General features: G+C 39.2%; 1 protein-coding gene across 3 annotated transcripts in view; it reads left to right on the forward strand.

The window, feature by feature from the left end:
* ttpal (tocopherol (alpha) transfer protein-like) overlaps positions 1 to 15,951 on the forward strand; it is a 33,776-nt gene extending 17,825 nt beyond the window's left edge. For all 3 annotated transcript variants that reach the window (XM_043710304.2, XM_043710305.2, XM_043710306.2), the window contains 2 exons: positions 11,110 to 11,220; positions 14,106 to 15,951. In XM_043710304.2, the coding sequence (XP_043566239.1) occupies positions 11,110 to 11,220; positions 14,106 to 14,384 (390 nt within the window). In that variant the 3' untranslated portion in view covers positions 14,385 to 15,951. The remainder of the gene's footprint in view (positions 1 to 11,109; positions 11,221 to 14,105) is intronic.
* Positions 15,952 to 23,042: the final 7,091 nt, after the last annotated feature.

A 23,042-nucleotide genomic window follows, 5' to 3' on the forward strand; every position in this document is an offset into this window, starting at 1 on the left:
TTGAAATGCTTAGACAGTCAGTGCAGTTGTGAAGAGCTGAATGGCCTCCTGCACTGCAATAATTTTGTAATTTAGAACCTTTATTTTCAGTCCAATCTTAAACATATGTCAAATCTTCTTTCTGACACCAACGTACTTTACCATCCCATAATTGTTATATATATTAGGTCTGGTGTCTTTGCTCACTGGTGTAATTTCCTTAACCGTTTATGATAGAAAAATCAAAGGTCCGTTCTAGAGAATCCTATTGCTACTCCCACAATAGATGGCACAACTTATTCTTGGTGAACTTTAGCTATCTACAGAATTATGTTTAATGTTTGATCCCCTTATTTAATTAAAGGTTTCAACCCTAACCTTTGCATTATATTTCACCACTGTAATATCACTTATTTTTCTTCACAATGTTATATTTGTCTCGATTAGATTGCTGTACCTTAAACATCTTAAAATCATTTAATTCTCAAAACTTAAATTGCTCTTTCTACACACAGAACAAGTTCCATCATTGTAAATTTACCTCATCCTTACCACATACCCCACTCCCCTTCTGATCTAAGTACTTATTTTATCAAGCTTCTTGACATGTATGTTACCAGTATGAGACCATAAGACATGGAAGCAGGGATAAAAATTATCACCCCTCAAACCTGTTCTGCACTTCAGCATATGCAATTCAGTATAATCAGGAATGATCATCCACCTCAATGCCACTTTTGCACCCACTTCCCAGGTCCATTAATCACATATTTGATCAAAATTCTGTCAACATCAGCCTGAAACATACTCAACAATAGAATAGCAGCAATTCTTTGGAGTGTAAAATTCCAACACTCTGAGTGAAGAAACGTGGCACCTCGGTCTTAAATGTTTATTTAACCCCTTATCCTGAAAGTCTGTTTCAATGTTCGAGAGAAAATAATCTATTTTGTCAAGGCTATTTAGAATCATATATGCTTTAATGAAATCATCATGCATTCTTCAAAACTGTGGAAACTATAGGCCCAACCAGAAACCAGACAAGTGAACTTTTGCTGTGTCACCTTCAGGCATGTGTATTTTTCCTTAAATTTAGAGACAAAACTGTACAATTCAGGTGTGGTCTTAGCAAAGCCCATACAATTTTAGCAGCACCTCCTTATTCATACTCCAATCACAACATACCATTTGCCTTCTAAATTGCTTGCTGTACCTGAATGCTAATTTTCTGTGTTCCAATATGAGTAAACCCAAGTCTCTCTGAACATCAATGTTCACACATCTTATAAATATTCTGCTTTTCCATTCTTATTCCCAAAGTGAGTAACCTCATATATCCCCATATTATTATTATTCTATCTACCATCTTGTGGGCTAAAATTTATCAATAATCAGCTATCAATTTTGGCAATTTTCATTTCTCTGTGAGCCCCAGGAAGATGTTTCATGCTATTCTCCAAAACACCCCTCATCTTCCTTCTTGCTAAATGTGAAAGTATTTGTCTTTGCTGGTATCTCCAAGGGTACCCGGCACTGCCATCATTTATAGAGCCCAGCAATGCAACAAGTCAAGTGCTGCCAGGCTGGAGTTGTCCTTCACTTCAGACATAGTGGGAACGCAACCTTCTCAGCAACACTCCCTGTAAGCTGTGCACTGCCTCAATGTTCTGCTTACGGCAATTGGCATCAGCACACCGATCACTTCTGGTTCCAGAAGTCGCTTCTGCACACAGGTCTCAGAGGCCCATACAGCTACAAAGAAAATCAGAATGAACACTGCTTCTTGGGGCACATAGGTGGCACAGCTGACACTTCATTAAAAATACAACTGCACATTTTGTAAATGTATTGCTATTTAAGAACAAGCAGTATAGGTTGTCTTTTCTCTCATCCCACCTTAAAAGCCTGCCTATGCTTTCCTCCAATTCCCAGTGTAGCCTATAACTTAGTCACACCAACTAGTGAGTTTCAGTGTCTCCCTGTCAAGATCAAGATGGTTGTGAACTTAAATGACACCTCTTTCACCTCCCACAATAACACATGTCCTCCAATTCACTGTCATCTTTCCCCTACCTTCACATGTTGAGTTGCCCCCTTGACAATTATTGTTCCCTCTGTACCCCGGCATGCTTCCAGCAATCCGCACAATCGACTTCTCTAACTTCCCCACCACAACAGTAACCCCTGACACCCAGGATTGTGGCCTAACCAATCTGACCAACTTGGATGGACAGCCCCAGGTTTTTTTTGCATCTGGTTAATCAGTCCCTTTCCTTTGGTATATTGCCTTATCTTAACTCATAAACCGGAGGATAATCAACGTATAATCAGCTGCTACTTGAGGTCTGCATCAGTTATTTCACAGACCTGTACTCTTCAGGGATCCGCTATGGACACAGGGCAGCTCACATAATTGTGTGTTGCCCACACCATGAGTTTACTTTCTCATGTTGCTATTTCTGGACTTATAGCTGTAGTACGACTCACTTGCTGTTTGTTTTCAAAGAATTCCAATGACTTCTGTTTCTTTTACAAGAGTAACACAGCCTTGAAAACTGATGTGTTGCAACATACAAATTTAACGTCCATATTAAAAATGCAATTAAATGCAAGTTATAATTACCTTTTGTTAACCTTGACCCTGAAGGAGTAAAGAACCCACAAATGTACTAATTAGGATTAGGAGTAGGCCATTCTGCTTCACAAGCCAATTCCACTGTTTTATAAGATTGTGGCTGATCTGATTGTACCTCTTGCTACATTTTCCACTAAGGTAATTATAGTTTGCATTTAATTGCATATTTAATAGGGTCGTTAAATTTGTATGTTGCACCACATCAATTTTTAAAGCTGTGTTACTTTACTTTTATTCCCTCTACCCTTCAACGCCTTTGTAAATCAAGAATGTTTGAAATGTAGTTTAAATATTTGTGGAAGTTGTAAATATTTTTGAGCATGTTTGATAGGGACTTTGAAAGGATTGCGTGAATTGTAAAAGGAATAGAAATACTGGTCTGTGTGACCTGCTGATCATTGACAGGGAAATACTATCAACAAGAAGGAAGTTAACATAAGAAAACCATGTGTCAGACACAAAGGAAAGATGCAGACAAAGGAAAACTGTAGCAGAGGGGAGTAAAGAGAAAGCACACTTAGCAGTAGCTTTATGTATTTAGTTGAACAATCAGTATGTCAAAGACAGGCAGTCATCAATTAAACAAATTTGCTGCTAGTGTTTCAGTTTTGTAGGCTTTCGTAAATATGGCTAAGGAGGTCTACAGCAGTGTGCCATTCAAATTACATGTCTCTGTGGATCATGGATGGAATATGGTTGCCAATAAACCTGGTGAGATGAATCAATGCATGGAGAAGGAAAGAAATCCTATGTAGGAAACAGTAAACTAAAAATCGGAACTGCATATGGTACCAAATACCTGCAGGGAATGAATAAAATGCTTGTGGATTTGTAAGATATATTTAATTTTTATGTCTTATGGTTGTCACAATGGGATCATAATGCCACATAAGTTTCTTAAAGTGAGGTTTTTTTCAATTCATGGGGTGTGCATTTCACTGACCAGGCCAGCATTTATTGCTCATCCTTGAGAAGGTGGTGGTAAGCTGTCTTCTTGAACTGCGTAGTCCACATACTGTAGGTTGACCCACAATGCCCTCAAGGAGAAATTCGTGAAGGAATAGCAAAATATTTCCAAGTCAGGATGATGAGTAACTAGGAGGGGAATGTGCAGCTGGTGGGGTTCCTGTGTATCTGCTATCCTTCTCCTTCCAGATGGAAATGAGCGTGGGTTTGGAAGGTGTTGTCTAAGTAGGTTTGGTAAATTCTGCAGTGCATCTTGTAGATGGTAAACACTGCTGCTACTGAGCATCAGTGGTGGAGGGAGTGGATGTTTGTGGATATGGTGCCAATCAAGTGGGCTGCTTTGTTCTGGATGGTGTCGAGGTTCTCGAGTGTTGTCAGAGCTGCATCCATCCAGCCAAGTGGGAATATTCCATTACACTCCTGAGTTGTGCTCTTTCAGATGTTAGACAGGCTTTCCAAAGCCTGGAGGTTAGTTACTCATCACAATATTCCTAGATTCTGATCTGCTGTTGTAGCCACTATGTTTATGCAGCAAGTCCAGTTGAATTTCTGGCCAATGCTATCCAGTGGGACAGGACATATGCAAGGATGGTAATGGTGGTGTTTGCAACAATGTCTGTAAGGTATGATTCTGACTGGCAGGCTATTGCTTCACAAGTCTGTGCGACAGCTCTCCCAATTTTGGCAATATCCTCATACCTTATTAAGGTGGACTTTGCAGGGTCAACAGGGCTGTTTCTGCTATTGTCTTTTCTGGTGCCTAGGTCAAAGCCAGGTGATGTGTCCAGTTTCATTTCTTTGGGACTTTTTAGAGATTGATACAACTGAATGGATTGCTAGGCCATTTCAGAAGGCAGTTGAGAGTCGACCACACTGCTGTGGATCACATATAGGTCAACCAGATGAGGATGGCATATTTCCTTCCCTGAAGGACATTTATCACTAGATGTGTTTTTCTGACAATCAACAATGATTTCATGGTCATCAGCAGATTCTTAATTCCAGATGTCTTTTGAATTAAATAAATTCCTGTCTAATGATAATACAATTTGGCCTTTCCCTCCCAATATTTGATATTTGATCAGTCAGCTGTAATAGTGTCATCTTCCAGTTCTTTTTTTATTGCTGTCTGGCCATGTTGGCTGAAGCTAAGCATTTGGCTTTTCAAATGTTGATGATGCATCATAGCAACGTTGTTGTCCACAATAGGGATCTGCCTATTCTGTTAATGTCATTGTGTGGAAAGCACGTCACCATCTGAGTAATCTTTGTTTGATTAACAGAGCAATGATCCAATGAGAATAAAAGCAAAACCAAACACAGGAGAAAATTTAACAGGTTTCAGTTTCTTTTTTTCTCATCCTGATAATCACTAAGCAATGATTTCTGTGGAAATCACTGTTCTTTGGTTTTTGAATACTGGAAGTGCTCACCAAGAACAGTAATTTAAAAATCTTATAATGTTACTTAGAATGTTACAGCGCAGTACAGGCCCTTTGGCCCTTGATGTTGCGCTGCTCTGTGAAATCAATCTGAAGCCCACCTAGTCTACACTATTCCATTCTCATCCATATGCCTATCCAATGACCGTTTAAATGCTTGTAAAGTTGGCAAGTCTCCAACTGTTGCAGGCAGTGCATTCCATGCCCCTACTACTCTCTGAGTAAAGAAACTACCTCTGACCATCTGTCCTATATCTATCACCCCTTAATTTGAAGTTATGCCCCCTCGTGCTAGCCATCACCATCCAAGGAAAAAGGCTCTCACTGTCTAACCGATCTAACCCTCTGATTATCTTATGTCTCAATTAAGTCATCTCTCAATCTTCTAACAAAAATAGCCTCAAGTCCCTAACCTTTCCTCGTAAGATCTTCCCTCCATACCAGGCAACATCCTAGTAAATCTCCTCTAAATCCTTTCCAAAGCTTCCACCTCCTCCTATAATGTGGTGACCAGAACTGCACGCAATACTCCAAATATAGCCTCACCAGAGTTTTGTACAGCTGCAGCATGACCTCATGGTTCCAAAACTCAATCCCTTTACCAATAAAAGCTAACACACTGTGGTACTTATCTGAATTACTTGTTTCCCAAGACCTCTGATTATATTATAATTAAACAATAATAACATTACAGTAGCAAATTACATTGGTTTCAATTGATTTTCCTCTGGTTATTAAATAAATCTTCCAAAAATCTCTGCAGGATCTTAAATTTTTATCCGATTGGCAGGAGTAGCTATGAGAAAATATTCATGTAGTGTGTTTGGGATAGTTTCCTGGAACAATGCGTTATGGATCCATCCAGTGATCAGGCTATTTTAAATGTGGTGATGGGTAATGAGGTAGGTTTAGTAAGTAATGTCAGTGTAAAAGATCCCCTAGGAAACAGTGACAGTGGTAAAATTTAGCATTCAATTTGAGGGAGGAACTTGGGTTGGAAACAATTCTGCTAAATTTAAACCAGGGTTATTTACAAAGGAATGAGGGAAGAGCTAGCTAGAGTGAACTACGAAAGGAGTTTAGCAGCAAAGGTGGTTGAGGAACAACGTTAGATGTTTAAACAAATAGTTCCTGACTCAGAACAAAGGTATATTCTAGTGAGGAAGAAGGATCCTAGGAAGGGGCTAGGTTAACCAAGAAACTTAAGGATATTGTCAAATTAAAAGAAAAACATATAATGTGGCAAAGATTAGTAGTAAGCCACAGATGATTGGGAAAGTATTAAAATCCAACAAAAGATGACCATAAATTAATAGAACAAAGAACAAAGAAAATTTACAGCCCAGGAACAGGCCCTTTGACCCTCCAAGCCTGAGCCGATCCAAATGTACTGTCTAAACCTGTCAGTCAATTCCTAAGCATTGTATCCCTCTGCTCCCCACCTACTCATGCATCTGTCCAGACGCATCTTAAATTAATCTACCGTGCCTGCCTCTACCACCTCTGCTGGCAACTCATTCCAAATATCCACCACTCTCTGTGTGAAGTACTTGCCGCATGTATCCCCCTTTCCACCTCTCACCTTGAAAGCACGACATCTTGTTATTGAATCCATCACCCTGGGAAAAAGCTTGTCTCTATCCACCCTGTCTATACCCTTCATGATTTTGTAAACCTCAATCAGGTCCCCCCTCAATCTCCTTTTTTCAAGTGAAAATAAACCTAACCTACTCAACCTCTCTTCATAGCTAGCACCTTGCAAAGCAGGCAACATCCTCGTAAACCTTCTCTGCACCCTCTCCAAAGTGTCCACATCCTTTTGGTAATGTGGCGACCAGAACTGTACACAGTATTCTAAATGCAACCAAACCAATGTCTTGTACAATTTTAACATGGCTTGCCAGCTCTCAATACCCCATCCAATGAAGGCAAGCATACTATATGCCTTCTTGACTACTCTATCCACCTGTGCAGCAACCTTCAGGGTACAATGGACCTGCACTCCCAGATCTCTCTGCCCATCAACTTTTCCCAAGGCTCTTCCATTCATTGTATAATTCGCTCTAGAATTAGATTTGCCTAAATGCATCACCTCACATTTGTCTGGATTGAAAGCCAGCTACCACTTTTCTGCCCAACTCTCCAGTCTATCTATATCCTCCTGTACTCTCTGACAGTCCCTTATGCTTTCTGCTACTCCACTAATCTTTGTGTCATCTGCAAACTTGCTGATCATACCAACAGTGCCCTCTTCTAGATCATTTATGTATATTATAAACAACAGTGGCCCCAATACTAACCCCTGTGGAACACCACTGGTCACCTTTCTCCATTTCAAGAAACTCCCTTCAACTACAACTCTCTGTCTCCTGTTGCTCAACCAGTTCTTTATCCACCTAACTAGAACACCCTGCACACCATGTGACTTCACTTTCTCCATTAGTCTACAGTGGGGAACCTTACCAAATGCCTTACTAAAGTCCATGTATATGACATCAACAGCCTTTCCTTCATCTAACAAGTTGGTCACTTCCTTGAAGAACTCTATTAAGTTGGTAAGGCACAATCTCCCCCGCACAAAACCATGTTGCCTATCACTGATAAGCTAATTCTTCTCTAAATATAAATAGACCCTATCTCTCAGTACCCTCTCAAGCAACTTCCCCACCAACGTCAGGCTCACTGGTCTGTAGCTACCCAGAATATCTCTACTACCCTTCTTGTACAGGGGAACAACATGAGCAAACTTCCAGTCCTCCAGCACCTCACCTGTATTTAAGAATGCCACAAAGATATCTGTCAGGGCCCCAGTTATTTCCTCTCTCACCTCCCTTAGCAACCTGGGATAGACCCTATCCGGTCCTGGGGATTTGTTCACCTTAATAACCTCTAGCATACCCAACACATCTTCCCTACTTATGCCAGCGAGGTCCAGACTAATCAAACTTCTATCTCTAATCTCAAGATTCATCATGTTCTTCTCCTCAGTGAACACTGATGCAAAATAATCATTCAGAATCTCGCCCGTTCTCTCAGGTTCAGCACACAGCCTTCCTTCATTTTCTTTTAGTGGACTAATCCTTTCTCTAGTTACCTGCTTGCTTCTTATATAAGAATAAAATGCTTTGAGATTTTCCTTAGTGCTGCTTGCTAAAGCTATTTCATGACCCCTTTTAGCCCGTTTGATTCCTTGCTTAAGACTTGTCCTACTCTTTTGATATTCCTCCAGGGCCTGTTCTATTCTTAGCTGCCTTGACCTTATGTACGCTTCCCTTTTCCTCTTGGCTAATCGTACAATTTCTCCTGTCATCCACGGTTCACGAATCTTGCCCTTCCTATCCTTTGCCTTCAATGGGACATGCCTATCCTGCACTACCATTAACCTATCTTTGAAAGCCTCCCACATCTCAAATGTGGACTTCCCTTCAAATAGCTGTGTCCAATCCACATTTCAGAACTCTGCCTAATTTTGATATAATTGGCCTTGACCCAGTTTAGTACTCTTCCCTTAGGACCACTCTCTTCTTTATCTATGAGAATTGTGGTCACTGTTCCCAAAGAAATCCCCCACCACAACTTCTACCACTTGTCCTGGCTCATTCCCCAGTACCAGGTCCAATATGGCCCCTTCCCTCGTCGGACTATTGGCATACTGCTCTAGAAAACTCTGCTGGATGCTTCGTACAAATTCTACTCCATCCAGACCTTTGACGCCAGTCAATGCTGGGAAAATTAAAATCTCCCATCACCACTACCCTATTGCCTCTACATCTATTCATAATCTGTTTACCAATTTGTTCTTCTACCTCACGCTCACTGTTGGGAGGTCTGTAATACAGCCCCAACAATGTAACTGCACCCTTCTTATTTCTCAGCTCCACCCATAATGCCTCACTACCCAAGACCGCCATTGTGTCCTCCTTTAGCACAGACACGATATCGTCCCTGACCAGCAATGTAACTCCACCCCCCTTTTACTTCCCTCCCTATCCTGTCTGAAGCATCTATATCCTGGAACATTTAGTTGCCAATCATCATGCCCTTCCTTCAACCAAGTCTCTAATGGCAATAATGTCATACTACCAGGCACCAATCCAAGCCCTAAGTTCATCTGCCTTACACACTACTTGCATTAAAGTAGATGCAGTTCAGGCCACCAGTTCTTTTGTGCTCACCTGCTCTCTGCCTACTCTTCCCTTTATTAATGCTATCTTCATAATTCTTACAGTCTCCAGTCTCCATCTCGCTGCCTACTTGTTTTCTCTTCTTGTTCCCAGTCCCCTTCCACATTAGTTTAAAACCTCCCCAACAGCAGTAGCAAAAACTCCCCCAAGGACATTGGTTCTGGTCTGTTTCAGATGTAGACTGTCCATTTTGTAATAGTCCCACTTCCCCAGAACCGTTCCCAATGTCCAGCAAATCTGAACCTCCTTCCTACACCATCTCTCGAGCCATGTGTTCATCCTGCCTATTTTTTCATTTCTATGCTGGCTAGCACATGGCACTGGTAGTAATCCCGAGATCACTACCTTTGAGGTCCTCCCCTTTAACTTCTCTCCTAGCTCCCTGAATTCTTCTTTCAGGACCTCATCTCGCTTTCTACTTATATCGTTGGTGCCTATATGCACGAAGATAACTGGCTGTTCATCCTCCCAAGAAAAAACTTGGAGGGTAAACTTGGAAGAATTAATTGAGGAGATAGCAAGCAGAATAGGGAAGTAGTGGATGTAATATGTTTTGATTTCCAGAAGGCATTTGATAAGGTACCACACAATAGAACATTTATTAGATAAGAGCCCATAAGTGCTAGAAGTAGCATATTTGGCTAACTAATAGAAGATAGAGTTGGGATAAAGGGGGCATTTTCAAGAGGCAACCTGCAACTAGTTGAGTGCCAAATGGATCGGTGCTCGGGCCACAGTTATTTACAATATGTTTTAATGACTTGAATGAGGAATTTGAATGTAGTATAGCCAAATTTGCAAACGACATAAAAATATTTGGAAGTGGTAAGGATAACACGAGGAGTCTGCAAACAGATATGGTCAGGTTGGGCAATGGGCAAAAACTTGGCAGATGGAGTATAATGAGAAATGTGACGTTATGCACTTTGGCAGGAAGAATAGCAGAACTGAATATTATTTAAATGGAGAAGACTGCAGAAGGCTACAGAAACAAAAGGATTTGTGAGTCCTTATGCATGAATTATAAAAAGCTAGCATCCAAGTTCTAGCAGGTATTAGGTAAAGCAAATGGAATGTTGGCCTTTAATTCAAAGGGATTGGGAGAATAAAAGGGATGTTTTGCTAAAGTTACACAGCTGGAATACTGTGAACAGTTTTGGGCCCCTTATCTAATGAAAAATATATTGGCATTGGAGGCATTCCATAGAAAGTTAGTGAGGCTGATAACTGGGAATGGAGGGACTATATTATGAAGAAAGGTTGATAATTATTCATAGGAGAGTTGACAGAGTAGATGCAGAGAGGTTGTTTTACCTTGCGTTCGAGTCTGGGACTGGAGGACGTATTCTCAGATAAGGGGACACACACTTAAGACAGAGATAAGACATTTCTTCTCTGATGGTAGTGAATCTGTGGAGACTTTACTGCAGAGGGTTGTCAAGACTGGATCATTAAACACATTCAAGGCTGACATAGACATTTTTAATCAGTACTTTTGGCGAAAGCGCAATTAAGCGTTATCAGGTTAGGCATTATCTAATTGAATGGTGGAGCAGACTGAATGGCATACTTCTGCTTCTACATCTTATGGTCTTATAATCGAAGATGTCTTTGTTCAATTATAAATTAATAAATGAATATGGCACAACACGTAAGCATCAAAGATCAGGAAATGTAGATGGACAATAAGTATATACTCTATATGCAAAATATTTCTTTCTATATTGTTTTTGAACTCTGGAAGATCTTCTGGTGCTATATAATATTTTTGGGTTGCATGTGCAGTGCTTTTAATCAATCATTCCTATAAAACATTGTTAAATATGAAAAATGAATAGAAATTGTTTTCATTTGCTACTTTTCGTAACTGTTGCAGCATTACACTTTTCACTTCTCTTCATAGGATGGATTTCCGATGAGAATAAAAACTGTCAATGTCATCAATGAACCCATAATTTTTAAGGGTATTTTTGCTATCATAAAACCATTTCTAAAGGAGAAGATGACAGAAAGGGTATGTACTTTAGTTTTCTTAGCACATTGTGATACACATTCAAATATACAATTGTGTACTAATGTAGAATTATCCTGTGTATATGAATATGAAGGGTTTGGAGGGGTATGGGCCAGGTGCTGGCAGGTGGGACTAATTGGGTTGGGGTATCTGGTTGACATTGATGAGTTGGACCGAAGGGTCTGTTTCCATGCTGTACATCTCTATGACTGCTATGTATGACTTTCATTTAGAGGCTTTGAATTGGACTACTACTTTTAGAAGTCCATTAGACCTTTGCTCCAAATCTTCCATATTACATTCTAAGCTATCAAAATAAATAGCATATTATATTGTTCAGCATTTTATATACAATGTTTTAAAATAGACTCCTAGCATCTGCAAATCAAAATACCTGCACATCTGGATTTGTTATATTTCATTGTATTTTCTCAATCATGGAGAATGCGCTAACTGGTAAAGTTGCTTTTGCACTTTTCCAGTAGTGTTTTGAACTATATTCTACTTCTAAACTCCCCGGAGGCTTAAGAAAGCAAAGATTACACATCACTCTCTACTATCTTAGACTTTACTTGAGTTCATCTTCATTTCCACTAAAGGAGCAAAATGTAATAAGTCAAATTTGTTTTATAACTAAATTGCAGATGGTAAAGAGGTTTACACAAATTAACTTTTTCACACATTCTCTCAAATATTTCCTTTAATGTAAAACAAAAACAGTAAGTGCTGAAGAAGCTCAACACATCTGGCGCATCTATAGAGAGAGAAACTGAATTAACGATTCTAGTCCAGTGACTCTTCGTCAGAACTGAAATTAGTTCAGTTCTGATTTCGGGGTGGGTTTGGGGAAGAAGTGAATGAGTGAATCATGGTGCTAAGGGAGGGGGAGAGAGGGAAAAAGAAGGAGAGGCAAACAAAGGGCATGCTCATGATAAGTCAAGAGGGGGATAAAGGCAGAGTAGGATGCTAACAAGAAATGTGAATAGTTGAAAATGGATTGGCTGGGCTGTGTGACGATATGTGGCTTTAAGAGGTGTACTTTGTCTTTGTTTTAATGGAGAAAGGTTAAGACATTGGTACTGAGTGGTCTGTTCAAAGTTAATAAAGTAAATAGCTTGTGAGGCCTTGGAGTTGTTTTAAGTTGGAACAATAGCAACAGCCTTAATGGGTGAGGTCAAGCTTTCACAGAACCAGGAATTTTAGTTTTAGCTTTCTGTAATTGCTGGGGGTCTTGAAGCTGGATGTGAAAGCTCTTATTACTCTCTCTGTTAAAGCTACATGCTGGGTTCTCTTCCTGGGTTGCTAGAATTGCATGTGAGACAATCTATTTTACTGAATTTGCCTTTGCCAAGGGTGTCTTTATGGGATGTTAATATATTGGAACAGTTAATTAGTAGTGGTAGTTCATAGTCATAGAGTCATAGAGATGTATAGCACAGAAACAGAACCATTGGTGCAACCTGTCTATGCCGACCAGATATCCCAACCAAATCTAGTCCCACCTGCCAGCACCCTGCTCATATCCCTCCAAACCCTTCCTATTCATATACCTAATTAATATTATTTTGTTAAGCATTTTGATAGCTACAGTCAAGCCAATTTTCTTTTATTTTAATTTTGTCTGTACTTTAACTGTAGTGTGTGCTTAAAGTAGAGTAGTTTGACCAATCAAATCACATTTTGAATGCAACATCCTACACTTACCTTTTAAAATAAGAAAAAGTTAGGGTCCAGGCTATCTTATTTTCAGGGGTTTGGTCTGGTCCGTAACAGCTGGAGCAACACATATAAAATGGAGCCTCAGGATGTGATGATAGGTAACGAACATAGAGGGAGGGTGTTCAAGTTCTGAAATTATTAAACTCAGAATAATTATTAAATTATTGAATCTTGAAAGCTGTAAAGTACCTAAGCAGAAGATGGAGTCTTGAAGGCTGTAAATATAATCAACATAAATACCATCCTTTCCCAGCTGCATTCAGTTCTGATGAAGGGTCATTAGATTTGAACACGAACTGTGTTTGACTACAGAAACTGCCAGACCTGCTGAGTTTATTCAATTCTCTGTTTTTATTTCAGATTTCTTTGTGTTATTTTCCTTTTAAGATTCATTTGTATTACATTCATATTGCTGACAGACATTCAGACTTACATTGTACCTTTGTCAAATGGAGGATGTTAATCTGAAAATATATGACATAACCTTCATTTCATAGTTTATCATTAATTTGATTTATTTTTTGAGATATATAAAAGAATTCCTGCACAACAGGTCACTAAGATTGCAACTAGTCTGCTTCAATGAAGATTTTGCTGTCAGATTATTTTCTGATGACATTTTGATCATTTAGTGCATTGGATAAGCAAGACTATAAGTGTTGGCTCCAGAGTTCTATTCTGCCCAACCAAATGCTACACTCCGTGTCTAAGTTTAGATCTGCTTGTGAGCTGTAAGTAAGAAACATTACACTGTCAGAATAAACAAGTAAGAATAAGTGGCAACTTGAATACCCATTTCAGCAGTTACCACTGTACAATTTTGGTCTAACATGATAACTTAAGTCATTTCTTGATTGTCCTATTCACATTATGGTGATTTCATCACTAAAGGTTTTTGAATTGGGCAATTATGCTGAGACTGAAGCCAAAAGTTTCATTAGGATGATACAATAAGAAAAAAAATTATAGAAGAAAGTTCGATCACTTTAAAAGGTGACATTTATTTTAGGCACTGTTTTTATGATTTCAGATACTTTTTATTGCAAGTTGTTATCTTACTGTTCAAAAGTATTTTGTTACAGATTTAAATTTTACCAGTGCTTGAGATTGGTATTATAGGTTTTTCTATATCAAAGATTTGAATATATTTTCCATCTTTTTTATAGTTTGTTCTTCATGGTTCAGATCTAAGCTCGCTTCACAAAGATATTCCACCGAATACCCTTCCTCAAGAGTATGGAGGCACAATGGGAAAACTCAACACAACGGCCTGGACTGAGACTCTGCTGGCATTTGAGGATGAATTTGTAGCAGAATTTTGTCAGATACATACACCAACAGATAATTCATTGACACAATATGCAGTGGGGGCAAATGGTCAGTCAGGCCAACAGTGCGATGATTCCTTTCGAGGAGTGAGGTCACCACTGTATTACTGTTATTAATAAGACCCTTGCTTGACATTTCTGATGAGGAATTTTATTTTGGTGCTGGGGTATTCATTCAAAATAATGGTCTGCCCACTTTTAAAGTACTCCACAGTTTCTTCAATGTCTAAAGTTATATTGTCAGAAATGTCTGAATTGTACTTTCCGATTTAAAGAAATTGAATATATATTCCTGACCTATGGCAGTAATTTTAAAGAGAGCAGCAGGCAAGTTTTTTGAGAAATTAGTTTATACAAAAGCTCAACTGTTAGCCAGTCAAAAATGTGCAAATTTGAACAGGTTTAATCTGACTGCTGTTATGCAATTATCTTGAGTTGGCAACACCAAAAATAGGAACATTAGGTTTCTAAGCTGAATGTTTCTCATCCAGAGAGAGAGGACAAGTCCTCGTTTTTAAGTGAAAATACTAGTCTCTTAACATAAATCTTTTGAATATTGGTAAGATAGTCACATAATTTACATTGTTTAGCATTTGCAATGGCCACTATCTGGCAGTGCTAGGTTTTACAGAATAACAGAGCCAAAGTAAATGTTATAATTCAAAACATTAACTGCACACTTTGATATTGAAATGGTGCTGTGGACTTTAAACGGATGAGGAAACGAACAGTATTTATTATGAACAACTGCCTATCAGAAGTATACAGTAAACAGCATACAAAGAATGACAGATTCTTTTTAAATTAAGTCACAGGTATCTCTATTCATTATACAGTATAGTTAACTCAATTGGCCAGATGACTGGTTTGCAGTGTAGAGTGATGCAAACTGTGTGGGTTCAATTCCTGCACCAGCTGAGGATACCATAAAGGATTGCCCTTCTCAACGTCTCACTTGCCTAAGGTGTAGTGACTCTCATGTTAAACAACCACCAATTGCTGCTAACTAATGAGAGTGCAGACCAATGGTCTGGTAACTTTATTGTAACAGAAGTACTTTTACTTTTGCCCCTGGGTTTCAGATATAATTTGATACATTTAACCTAAAGAAAGCACAAGCAATACACACCTTGCACATTTTGGTAAATTCTTCTTACAAGAAGGTAGAATATATTGATATGCTCCCATTCTGCTAATGCATCATCCAATGTATGTGCATGTAGATTTTCAACTGAGTCAAATTGTTACATTTCTCACTCTCCCCTCTTTTTAAACAGCAGTATTTGTCAAAGAAAAGCATCAGAATCAAATAGATATATGCAGCACTGTAATTGGTCAGCACAGTTATTCAGATGCCTAATGTGCACCATTTGTAAGAAATTGGGATACGAACAACAGTTCCACTAATATGATTCATTGAAAACGTTTGACTTTTGCAGCTATTCTTCTCACAAGTTAACAGTACTGTGGAATTGTCAAATTGGGATTTAACTAATCTCAGCCATAGATTTTCAGTATTGAATATGGCATTGTAAAGGCCAAATTCCACTGATTTGCTTGTTTCTCATAAAGTCCTCCAAACAAGTCCTAAACTATTTAGTGTTACTGAGAGACACATGAATAAGTGATATATCATTGTGTTCTACTGAGAAGTTACTGTAATTATAAAACAAATTGCAAGGTCTTAATTTTGAGAATTATTACTATTATCCATTCAGATGAGATTTAATTCCCTTCAGTATGAGAATAGGCCCTTCGGCCCAACAAGTCCACAACGACCCTCTGAAGAGTAACCCAACCAGACCCCTACATTTACCCCTGACTAAGCGACCTAACACTATGGGTAGTTTAGCATAGCCAATTCACCTGACCTGCACATCTTTGGATTGTGGGAGGAAATCGAAGCACCCAGAGGAAATCCACACAGACATGGGGAGAATGTGCAGACTCCACACACAGTCCCCCGAGGTGGGAACTGAACCCGGGACTCTGGCACTGTGAGGCAGCAGTGCTAACCACTGAGCCTCCAATCTGCCCTTCAAAGCCACTTATTTCACTGAGTAATAATTGCAGAAATAATTTGTTGGTCAAAGATCAACTATGCTTACCCTACCCCTTCGGGCGGGGGGGGGAAAGCGGGGAGAACCGGAAGAAGGTTTTAAGTGCAGGTCACAACTCCAGCATGGACCTACAACAATTCATAGGTCAAATTCATCCTACTATGTATTCCACTGGTGGAAATAATTAACTTGCCAGCAGGTTCATAGGAATTTAAAAGTCTCAGCATTGTTATGGGCATTTTCCAAGAAGAAGACAATGGATTTTCATATAGTTCCTGTTCCCTAGAGTACTGCTGCTGCATTTGTCACGCCTTCAGGAACTGACCAGGTGAGGAATGGCTACTTCCTGCAAATAGTGGGTAGCTTGTTGCCAATTAAAAGGCCAATCAAGGCCATTTTCCAATTGGCCTGCAAGTCCTCTGTGGCACTGGGAGCATTGCAAATATTTTGAGTTGTCCTGATTTCATATCATTACAACAAGATCACTTTGATGATGCACTGCCACAGATGCCTTGCCCATCTGGCTAAAGGCTGCCCTAGGGTGGGATATACCCTCCACAGTGGTAGTCCAGCTGTGGTCATTTTTAATGTCAAATACATTAAAGTTGCTCATTCTTGAAGTATAATCTTGTGGCAGCTCCGTCCAGGCTAGAGGACTTCCTATTGGTCCTAATGCTTTTAGAGCCTGCCTACCATCCTGAATTGAACAGCAAACACACTTTCTGGTCACTAATTGGTCAATACAGCTAAAACCAATGTAGGTTACTGCTTCAAACACTGTAGGAATCAGGTGTTACTCTAGATCAAAATGTTGGCGATCCCAATCCAAATCCTGCCTAATTTCAAATTCAGTTTACCATTCTACTTGACAACCTTTTTATCATCTTATTCTAAAGAAATACGGGACTTTCTTTTGAAAATATTACTTTGCATTGTATCTTGCCACACAACTTGGCATTGGAAAACCCGGTTTAGATCTCTCAATATCAATGAGACCTACAAGCATTTTGCACAGAGTTCCAAAGATGCTCAGTTTCTCAAACCTACAATATGACTGTTCAGACTGTTTCTAAGATTAATTTAGTATAATTTAATAACACTTGGCCAAATCAAATTTAAAAACTGTTGTTTCAAATTTGCATAATTTAGGAAACAAACACTTTTCTGCTTTTATTGACAAAAGTGTCATTTTCGATGTAGATTTTCAGAAGTAAATCAATTGTGGGCCTGGTTATCATTTTTGACAGCAATCAACCTGCTTTCATATTACAGGAAAGCCACAGCAATGTTCCTTACTCTGGCTCAGGGTAAAAGATGATTGGTGACTGTTGGAGTCAGGGACTCTACCCCTGGGCAAAAACATCCAAGTTCAAGTCCCATGTGCTCTAGAGATCTCTCATGATATGTCTGAATAGGTCAATTAAAATAATTACTTTGGAATTGATAAGCAAGCTCCCTGTTCCTCCTATGATCTTAAGTGGGCACGAGACTTTAAATGGATACTTCTGTTGTTGATTCGATAGAGCAATCAGCATCTTTTGACATCCCATCACTATTACTTTGTGCCAAATCAGCAGTTTTGGAAGTACTATTCTCTTATTGTAGCTCTCAAACCTGGATGGCAAATACATAAGATATTTTACATATATATTTTTCAAAAAGAATATTTCACATTTTTGCTTAAAGCTTATGGTATTCTGTTTTCCACTCTACAACAGTAGTTTGTCAAGTATTTAAAATGGCAAGTTATTTTTTTAAAATATAGAGTTGTGAAAAGTACATATAACATTGTTGATGTCCATGACAGCTAATGAATAGCTCAACCATACCAAGTAGTTTCCAAGTTTCACTATGATCTGAACTGCACTGGGATGTCAGTAATTGGGCTGTAATTAACTTGAGTTAACAAGTTGAAAATCAGGGTTCTTGACCCTAATCATTAACAGCCAATTCTTGGATAGCATGCATGTGTATGTTGAGGGGTAATAATACTAAAACCAGTTATTATGACTCCCTGCACTCAAGTTGTGTTCTGATAATTCAGATAAGGTGTAGAAACATATCCTACAAAGAGGTCAACAACATTTTCAGGGAGAACACTGGATAAGGAAAAAGAATTTAAAGTTTTATATTTTGTCTTTTGTACCAGAGTTATTTGGCATAAGATGTGAACTTGTTAAGTTTTGGGTTAGACAGTTTTTTAAGTTACGTTCACAACAAAATACTCAGATCTCAATGCGCACTTAAAGATATAGTTCATTATTACTACTAGGACGTTTCTAAATTAATGTTACTCAGTAGAATATCTGTGTTAATTGTTACAACTGGCAATAAAATTTGTTTTGAAAATCTGTCTTTTTTGAATGAGGCAAGCAAATGTGTACACAAGGTATAAGCTATATTGTCAGATAAGCTTGCTCAATACAATCATGGTTGATATTTCCAGCTTAGATTTTATTTTCCCCACACATTCATATCCCTCGATTCCCTAAGAGACCAAAAATTAATTTATCATGGCTTTAAATATTTTCAGAGCTGAAAATGTGTTGCTGGAAAAGCGCAGGTCAGGCAGCTTCCTACTCCTTGGATGCTGCCTGACCTGCTGCGCTTTCCAGCAACACATTTTCAGCTCTGATCTCCAGCATCTGCAGTCCTCACTTTCTCCTTTAAACATTTTCAATAATGAAGCATCCACAATCCTCGAAAGTACAGAATTAGAGATTCACAAACGTCTGAGGGAAAAAAATCTACCAGTCATAAATTATCAGCCCCACATCCCGAGACTGTCAGCCATAATCTAGATTGCCCAGTCAGGAAAACAACCTCTCAATGGCTACCCCGTCAATCCCTCCACCATCTAAACTTAAACGAATATAGAATCTATTTACTCAGCTTCGTCATAGAACAATCCTCACATCCCAGGGACCAATCTCAAGTCATACAGTATGGAAACAGACCCAACTCGTAAATGTCAACCATGTCCCCAAACTAAACCAGTCCCACTTGTCAGCATTTGTCCCAAGTCCCTCCAGACATTTCCTATTCATGCATTTATTGAAGTGTCTTTTAAATGCTGTAACTGTACCTGCATTCATGGCAGTTCATTCCACATATGAACCAGTTTTTTTTTTAAAAAAAGAGATGCCCCAAATATCCTTTATAAAACTTTCTCCTCTTGCCTTAAAAATACACCTAGCTTGAAATGTCCTACCCTCAGGAAAAGATCTTTATCATTCATCTTATCTATGCTCATGATATTATAAATATCTGTACATTCACCACTCAACCTCCTATACTCCAATGAAAAATGTACCAGCCCATTTATGTATCTTGAACCTTCCATTCCCAGCAAAATCCTGGTAATTCTTTTTTGAACCCTCTCCAATTTAATACTATCCTTCCTATAGCAGGATGACCAGAACTGCAGAGAGTACAGAAGAGGCCTCACCAATGTCCTGTACAACCTTAACATTACAACCCAACTTTAGTAAAGGTTTGTTGTTCAATCTTCAATGCAAGTATTTGACAACCAAACCAAAGCCCTGCATTAACATAACAATGTAGTGTCCTTCCTCATCCGTATGTGAGGATACTAGTGAGAGAGGGTCATGTCTTTTTGTGGCTAGTTGGCCACATAGGGATGAGGAAGGTCACCACTTTGACTGGGACAACACATCAATCCTAGGACAAGCCAAACAAAGAAACGCATGAGAATTCATAGAAGCATGGCATTCCAACTGGAACTCAATGTGTTTGTTGATAGAGTTAGACCCCATCTACCACCCCCTGATAAAAGGAATACGAAGTGACTTCACCACAAGAAGTGACATCACCAACCCCAAACATATAAATAGAAAGCAACAATTTTCAGCATTGCTTCACCTAAGGCCCACTGAAGATGTTACCTAGTAAGGTAACGAAACATTTGGAAGTGAACCTTCCAGCTCAGCGAGCAAACCCACATCCAAAATGTTTTGTGAATAAGTTTGAAGGATTGTGGATACCTGGGTTGTTTTATTTAAATAATGTCATTGAAAGGAGCTTTTTTTTGAAAACAATGTATTTTTTGCTCATTTCTGGTGATAATTGCTTGTTTACAGATCACACCCCCCAAATAATATTTTGGTGAATCCTGACTATCCTCTTGAATAACTAGAAAGACTCCTTGTACTTTCCTGAGCAAGCTGTCTCTGCCAGTAAACCAGCAAACAACAGCCATTAGAACATCTCAAAATCTATCCTTTAAAAACATAAGTGCACTAGCCAAGATAGTTTTCTGTCAAACTGAATTTCTGCAGAGAGAAATATTTTATTGTCCACACCTTCGCCCATCCTACTTTAAATAAACCTCATACTGGTAGAGGGGCATAACACACATTTTCTTATTACAAAATGTGTTAATCAAATTTGTATTTTCACTGAATAAGTTATTTTCAAATATATCAATAATATTAAACAAAGAAAACTGGCGCATGGATAATTTAAATCAAGTATAATAAAGTTGCTATAATAGGAATGAAGAAAGAATTAAATTTACATCATGGCCTATGCATTAGTGGGACTAAAGACAGTGCCACACCTCCAGCCTCAGTCACAACATAAGTACACATACTTAATTATTTGTAGAAAAGTACATCCAAGGTACTTCTGCAGTGTTCAAAAAAGGTATTCATAATGATAGGACAACAGTGCAATACACATGAAATAAAATATGCAGCACAATCATAAACACATCTCATTAAAATGACATATTATAATGCCAAAGATAATGGTGAGCTACCTTTTTGAACTGTTGTGGCCTGGTCTGTAAATATTTCATTACTGTTGAATTAACAACTTTTATGCGTTTTTTTTAACATTCAATTCCCTTGCCTAATAAACATCTATGTACCTAAGCTTATTAACACCACCTGCAAACTTAATCCAGTACGAAGTATTTTCTCAATTAGTATTTTATGAGCAGATTAATAATTTAATCACTGCATACACAAGACTTCTAAGTGTGGTAAAAATAAATTATAAAGTAAGGGAAATGAAGAGTTTGACTCAATTGGGCACCTCGGAAGAGGGGCACATTCAATTGTAGTAAACACTGCAGCAGGCTGAGAAGATTGAGGTGGTAAAAACCGGATTCCACTTTGATGAGGTCTGTTTCAGTACTGCAGGAATGTGAACAATCCAAATAGAAAGTTAAAAGTCAAACAACACCAGGTTATAGTCCAAAAGGCTTAACTGGAAGCACTAGCTTTCAGAGCGCCGCTCCTTCATCAGGTGGTTATGGAGGACAATTGTAAGACACAATTTATAGCAAAAGTTTACAGTGTAATGTAACTGAAATTATACAGTGAATACCTTTGTATGTTGAGTCTTTCATCTGTTTAAATACCATGATAGTTTCACTGCTTTCATATGTAAATCACAAAACTTTAAAAAGTTACATTCTCAGGTTAACTGTAACAATTGGTGTTAGCCAGATAATATGAAGGTGTTAACCCGCATATTGTCTGTGCCATAATGTTTAGACTGATTTTAATCTAAAACGTGAGTTAGAGTATTACATGAATTCATGCAGTTTTTGAGCAAAGTACTGTGTAACTCTACAAGTACAAATTCACCCCACAAATGTATGCGTATGTGGGGTTTTTTTTGTGTGCGCGTGTGTGTCTCTCTGGGGTGGAGGGTTGTGAGTGTGTGTGTGTGTGTGTGTGTGCGCAGAGTATCTAAGTCTGAGGGGGTGCATGTGTGTGCGTCTGTAGAATTAGGTGTGTGTCTGGGGTGGGGATTTGGAGTGTGTGTGTATATGTGTGAGAGTGGTCTAAATCTGAGAGAGGATGCACGAGAGTGTGTGGGAGTGTGTCTGTAGGGGTGTATCTGTAGGGGTGTATGTGTGTCCATATATACGTGTGTCCGTGTATATAAATAAAAAATTTATATAGTGCAATGGTGGTCACCTGTAGTGTGACATGAACCCAAGGTCCCAGTTGAGGCCCTCCCTATTGGTACAGAATTTAGCTATCAGCCTCTGCTCAGCCACTTTTCGCTGCTGCCTGTCCCAAAGTCTGCCTTGGAGGATGGTCACCCAAAGATCAGAGGCCGAATGTCCTGGACCGCTGAAGTGTTCTCCAACTGGGAGCGAATACTCCTATCTGTTGATTGTTGTGCAGGGCCCATTTATCCGTTGCCTTTGCTTGGTTTCCCCAATGTACCATGCTCAGAGCATCCTTGCCTGCAACATACAAGATAGACAACGTTGGCTGAGTCACGAGTTCCCACCATGTACATGGCAGGTAGTGTCCCCACATCTAATGGTGGTATCCATGTCGACACTGACACATCTTGCAGCGCCTACAGTGACAGAATGCCTACCGAGCAAAGGCTATGGCAACAGATGAATGGGCACTGCACAACAAACAGGAGCGTTCCCTCCCAGTTGGAGGACACTTCAATGGTCCAGGACATTCAACCTCGGACCTTCGTGTGACCATCCTCCAAGGCGGACTTCGGGACAGACAGCAGCGAAAAGTGGCTGATAGGTAAGTTCCGTACCCATAGGGAGGGCCTCAACCGGGACTTTGGGTTCATGTCACACTACAGGTGACCCCCATTGCACTATACACACACAACCCCCCCACACGCATCCTCTCTCAGACTTAGACCATTCTACACATACACTCTCACAGACACCCACACACAAGCACCCCCTCACAGACTTAGA

This window comes from Chiloscyllium plagiosum, unplaced genomic scaffold (genome assembly GCF_037043375.1).
Source record: "Chiloscyllium plagiosum isolate Xiang-an unplaced genomic scaffold, Cpla_swu_hap1 HiC_scaffold_15, whole genome shotgun sequence".
NCBI lineage: Eukaryota > Metazoa > Chordata > Chondrichthyes > Orectolobiformes > Hemiscylliidae > Chiloscyllium > Chiloscyllium plagiosum.